Source organism: Lolium rigidum, chromosome 1, assembly GCF_022539505.1.
Source record: "Lolium rigidum isolate FL_2022 chromosome 1, APGP_CSIRO_Lrig_0.1, whole genome shotgun sequence".
Taxonomy (NCBI): domain Eukaryota; kingdom Viridiplantae; phylum Streptophyta; class Magnoliopsida; order Poales; family Poaceae; genus Lolium; species Lolium rigidum.
The window spans coordinates 227,793,806-227,800,027 of NC_061508.1; the positions used below are offsets into that span (position 1 = coordinate 227,793,806).

The following is a 6,222-nucleotide window of genomic DNA, read 5'->3' on the forward strand; positions in this document are numbered from 1 at the left end:
TGAGAGTGATCATGGAGGTCGACTGTTTAGAGATGGTGCATCTTTGGACTTCTCGTCACGGTGCAAGATCAATCGTGGCACCCATCCTTTCAAAGATTGGAGAGCTATCCTGTAATTTTCTTTCTTTTGATATTAAGCATGTACCTAGAGCAGCCAATGTACCGGTCCATCTCTGTGCCAAGCAAGCCTGCACATTGACGGTGACGCGTGCTTGGTTTGACTCCCCCTGACCCTGACTTCCTCGTCTGCAGCTTGCTAGCTGATCAGGCAGGATCTGTTTGCGTTGATGAAATAAAGCTCTCGTTAAATGTCAAAAAAAAAAAAAAGAGAAGCCCACAATGTCATAGCTCGTAGAGCCCAATTACTTTTCAGTATCGGCCCAAACATCTCCTCTCCGCGACCACCATTCCGTGTCGCCGGAAACGTCACCTCGCCACAAACCACCGTGCCGGCGCCACCGCTTCCGGATCCCACCCCGCCGCGGATCAAATCCCGCCGATGGGGGTGGTGATCGAGAGGGAGGAGTGGGTGCTCACGCCCCTCGCCTACCCTCTGCTCTCCGCCGCCTCACTCGCCGCCGTCCTCCTCCTCCCCCACTTCTCCCGGTGGCACTCCGCCGTCGTCGCCCCGTCGTCCCCCTCCCCCTTCGACGTCGGAACCACCCCCTTCATCCGCTTCCGCCGCGCCTTCCTGCTCCTCTTCTCCCTTGCATCCGGTAAGCACCGCCCTGAATCCCCAGCACTTCGGATCAGCAGCGAGGGTGGACTCTAATGGTGGTGGTTCTTGGCATGTAGTGGTGGAGGGGATCCAGTTGGTATTCGGGGAGGATGAGTTTTCGCGGTGCGGGTTCGGCAGGGAGCAGATGGCCGCGCGCCTTGCGGCGGCCACGGTCGCCGCGCTCTTTCTTGGCGGTGCCTCTGGCATTGTCGCTGACAAACTGTGAGTTTTTCTTCAATAAAATAACTATGAGTTGTTGATGTAGATCATGAATTTTCTTCTTTAGATGGTGGGACGTTTTGTGTCTATGTCTCAGTTGACTGAGATTTTCTTAAGTCTCAGTCAACTTAGAAAAGTGCAACTGCAGTTCAAAGAAAAGTGTTCTTGCAGAAAAGTGCAATTGCACTTTTTTAACAGAAAAGTGCAACTCAAGTACATTTTTGTAAGTGACTTAGACTTAAGAAAATCTCAGTTGACTGAGACATAGCAAAACCGTTGTTCAAAACCTGTATATTTGAGTGACATAGCACTGCAGTTCAAAAACACTCCCAATCAGATTCCAATGTTTCAACCGAATGCAATGCCCCATTTTTATATTAGGTGTGCACCCATATGAAATACTAGTTAAAATATAAGAAATCTAGCCAATTATACATGGTTCCAGATATTAGACCAACTGATTCCATATTATCTAAAGAGTATTGATCCATGTCCATACTAAAGTTATGTTTGCCCATTTGTGCTTCACCTCAGATAAGCTTTTAGAATAAGGTGCACTATAAATGTATTACTAACCTATTTATAAATGTACACACCCCTTTAGCACTATGTTTGTTACTATTTTATTCTTCTTTAAGGTATGTCTTCATTCTCCTTTAAGGAAAACATCAGGGTGAGATTTTGATAATGTAGAGTATACCAAGGACAATCTATAACTTGGTATAATTAAGTGTTTGTATATTGTGTCTCTGGGTATACTTCTGTTCCATCAGTTGGTCCATGGTACTATAGTCTGATAATATGTTACGCTTTACTATTATGTGAATCCCCGTAGATTTAAGGTCCATCAGTTGCACTAGTTCTTCTTGCTGTCAGTTGATCTAGTGTTAAATGAGAGTCTATTTTTATTGTTCGTATTGGCATAACATTTTGTTTACTAATGTTCGTAGAGGACCACAGCGTGCTTGCATATTTTACTGGATGCTTCAGCTTGTGGTGGGTGCCTTCAAAACTTTCAGTGGGCTTCGTTGTTCATGGATCAACAATTTCATTTTGGCTCTTGCTTCTTCAATGTTCTCGTTCTGTTTTGAGACGTGGATTGTCCTGGAGCATGAGAAGGTTTATGTCCTTTTAAACATCTTTTGTTGCTATTACTACCTTCTTCAATGTTATCCCAGTTTTAACCGATTTGTCCTGAATTTTCAGCAAGGCCAGAAGCAAGATTTGCTGTTTGATACCTTTTGGCTGATGACGTTCTTCGAATCGGTCTCTCTAGTTGGAAGTCAAGGAATCACAAATTTATTGCTTGATGATGATGACAAAGGAATCTTGCTTCCGTACTTGTTTGCAGCCTTAGTGTCAACAATAGGAATACTGTATATCAGAAAAGCACCAGTTACCAGTACAACCCAGCATGCATCTGTCATTGGAAGCTACCAAAAATCCTTTTTCGCTCATGTCCTCAGAGGTGAGTGGTGAGTATACCTTCTTGCCGTGTTTGCTTGGTTACTCATGAAAGATAGGCTCAACACAAAGGATCTGATAATTAGGAAAAGCTGGAAATTGGATGATGGACCATCATGTGTGCTATGCACAAACCAGATGTTAGAGACTCGAGACCACCTTTTCTTTGAGTGTCCATTCGCTGTTGCATGTTGGGAGTTCACTGGTATTCGATGGGATAGTTCTGAGCTGATATCCCCCCGCTTTGCACTTGCACGTGACTCTTTTATTGGACCCTGCTTTATGGAAATTGCAATATGTGCTGCCTGGAATATATGGAAAGAAAGAAATGACCTAATTTTCAAACAGCAAAATCCTTCTCTTCGGCGATGGAAAGTACGCTTTCAGAGTGATCTCTTGCTCCACCAACATCGTGTGAAGCCAGCCATGGTGCAACCGCTTCTCGACTGGATCTTAGCTACTTTTACATAACTATGTTTTTGTTGTTTCTTGTACATTTCTTCCCTCCGTAAAATATTTGTAATCCTGATACTGGGTCCTGTTTGGTAATATATAAAAGAAAATACACACCGTAGGGGCTTCCCCTACGGTCACGAGCTTCAAAAAAAAAGTATACCTTCTTGCCTAATTTTCCATGCTTTCTGTATCATTTCAGTTAATAACTCTTTAATACCATCAACAAAGCAATATCCATGAATATGTAAAGCATGGAGCAGATAATGATATAAAGTTGTCTGTCGTAGCTTCATGCTTTGCGTTTTAGACTATTGAGATTTCTATCTTCGTTGTGACAATCTGATATGGGTTTCTTGAACTATGCTCGCAGTAGGAGCTGTGATGGTTCATTAAAAGAAAGTTTTAGTGAAGTTAAGATGTGATAAATGGAACTTGTGATGTATTCCTATGAAGTCAAACTTTTAGGTCCTTAAACGTTCCATTTTCATCCCTCACAAGAATTTGCTGCTTGTTTCAGACAAAAGAGTGCTGATCCTGGTCTTAGCTCAAGCAAGTGTCCAGTTCTCTGTATCAGCCTTTTGGTTTCTGTGGACACCAACAATAGTGGTATGGGTTATACCAAAGTTTTTTCTCCTAGTCTTCCTTATGCAGTTCTGTTTGGCTATGGTTTTGATTAAAGACTGAAGTCACGCTTGCACACTCATAGATCTGTTACTACAACAGGCTGATGGAAGGGATGCTCCGCTGTCCCTAATCTACCCATGTTTCCTAGTCTCAAGAATGGTTGGAAGTGCTGCTTTTCCATGGTTTTATGGAGCCATGGCTCCTCTCCAGAACGAGGATAGCCTGACAACAGCATACATTGCCGCTGGGCTTGCTTTGTCGATTGTGGCTTATGATTACCAGGTATACCATAATACCCATGTATCTGCAAGGCAACATGCATGTACCATATAGAGTTTGTCCCATGAGTTTAACAAGTCCTGTTTCTTTGAACAGGAGATTGGGACACTGGTGATACTGTTCTGCATCTTCCACGCATGCGTGGGCTTTATTTTACCTTCACTAGCAAGATTTAGGACAATGTAAGTGGAATAGTGTTCATAATTTAAGTTGAAGTCATCACTTGTTAAAGCTTTCTGCTTACATGGCTGACACTGCTGAAGGTACCTGCCAAACGAACTACGTGGGGGCATGATGAGCTTTTCGCTAGCATTGGCAAATGCACCTATCTTCGTTTTCCTCTTACAGGTAGCTGCCATCTCTTAGCAGTAACCACTAATGTGCCTGTATGTTTACACAGAGGTTGAGAGCATTCTTTTGAATTTTTTTTATCTGCAGGGCGCCTACCATCGAAACATCGCCAATTCAACCATTCTAGGCCTTGCAGCCTGTGGCCTTTTATCTGCTGGGGGCTGCATTCATATGCTCAGGCGCTGGAGAAAACACACCCGGCAAAACGCACGTAGCCTGTAGGATAGACTTCACAACTAGACCTGAAGGGTGTTCTGTTCGTAGCATAATGGGTTGACGCATTTTCTTTCTCGGCTTTTGGTCATTGGATCCTCATGTGGTCACGGTGCACATTGTCCACGATCTGATCACGGGTGTATCATACTGGTGTGTGGTGTGGTTTCTGTTATTAAGTAAAAGAATAGATTGTTCAATCGAGGGTAACACATCCTGTAGACATGTAAAGAGGCTGCATTTCTGCCACATACTATGGTGATTCTGCGATACAGAAGTTTTTTTTTTCTTGAACATATCCTTGTGCCTTGTAAAGAGCGCGGCTAATCATTTTGTTTTCCTTGCCTCCATTTCCGTTTATACGTGTCGCTGCAAGTTTGTGGTTCATGCTGTCCCTGAATCTTTTCACCACCGAACTGTGAACTGTGCAGTGAATCTCGTACTAAATGAGAACCTTATTGCCTTTGTTTATTACTTGAGGTTGTGTTGGTCGGCTAGCACTAGAAAAGGTAAAGATGAACCGCATCTTCTCGTCCCCTGCCCCTATGAAGATCAGATGATACTGTCATGTACGCAGAAGCATTTGTTAAGTGTTAACAAACCTGATTCGCATATCACCGCATCTTTCTCTGACCCGATTGGAACACTGAATCCAAAAAAAATTATGCAAAATCGAACTATAATCACTACTAACCAATTGTCACAAACCCTAGGACAATCTGCTATATCCATCTGGTCCGGTTTAATCAAACCCTAATCACAAAACCTAGGATTCGTCTGTGGTTCGGTTTGATCTAATCCTAATCACCACCAAAGAAGGGCGAAGAAGATGATGAGTTGAGAGGACAACACATGCTGGAGGGTCGCCCGCCGGCAGCACATTCAGATCCGGCATGGTCGCGTCGCCAAATTCGAGCTCCTCCTGATCCGCCGCCTTCACCACCAAGCCGCCCGACGCGGCCGCACCACGACAGCTCCATCCGCCCTCCACAACCACATCTGGCTTCGCCACGTCGGTGTTCCTGACTAGAGAAGCGGCGTTCGCCCGCGGTGCTCCGCTCCTACCCTCCATCACCCTCAGATTCGAGATGAACGCGTGGAGAAAAAGCAGATTCGAACCGCTCGAAGTGGAGAAGGAGTGGAGAAGACGAAGTGGCGGAGGGATGACGGTTTTCTCCTTCCTGTTTTGGGGAGAAATGGTGGGGCGAGGCAGGCGGAGACGCCAATGAACTTTTATATGACCTTTCCATTTCGGTAGGCACACATGATCGTAGATACGTACAAAAAATAGGTACAAGACAACACGGGCCATACTGGCATATACAGGGCTGCGGGGACGGTGGAGCTCCACTGAAATTACAATCGTGCCCCCGCTTACGAACATATAGGGAAGATCTCCTCCTTTGTTGTGTTTGACGCCCACATAATTTTTACAAGGGAGGAGCACCGGAGCAGAAGTATTTCTCGAGACAGAGACCATGTACCAGACAAAACTGGTCAAAGTGGTTTAAATAAGTTGCTACAACCACCTAGGATACAACGAAGCCAAGCACAGAATAGAGAAAAGGGAGCGCGAAAATTATAACACAACACCCAATTGTACACCTGAAAAATTACTGCATAACAAACCACAAAGTGACGTACGTGTTAGCTCGATGTTAACCCCAAAAGAAATCCAAAACTCTCACAAAAAGGGGTCAGTTCCCTCTTAGTATTGTACTTATCAGGCAATGATGATTAAGGTTAATGACATGAAATTATCACCTGGAAGTTTGCATGGGGTACTTGTAAGTATTGGTTAGAACATGAACATGCAAGGTAGAAGAATATATTATCTACACTATCACAATGCATAATAGTTACGGCACTGCCGCTGGGTCTCCCAAACCTCCAGCTGCT

The 6,222-nt window shown here is 44.3% G+C and overlaps 1 protein-coding gene across 1 annotated transcript; it reads left to right on the forward strand.

Moving 5' to 3' along the window:
- Positions 1-441: 441 nt before the first annotated feature.
- On the forward strand, positions 442-4,619 carry LOC124683261 (molybdate-anion transporter). Its single transcript, XM_047217817.1, has 9 exons — positions 442-715; positions 795-939; positions 1,887-2,055; positions 2,143-2,404; positions 3,374-3,462; positions 3,580-3,762; positions 3,856-3,941; positions 4,023-4,107; positions 4,198-4,619. Exons 1-9 carry the CDS (start codon positions 499-501, stop codon positions 4,330-4,332), a joined length of 1,371 nt encoding a protein of 456 aa, XP_047073773.1. The 5' UTR covers positions 442-498; the 3' UTR covers positions 4,333-4,619.
- Positions 4,620-6,222: the final 1,603 nt, after the last annotated feature.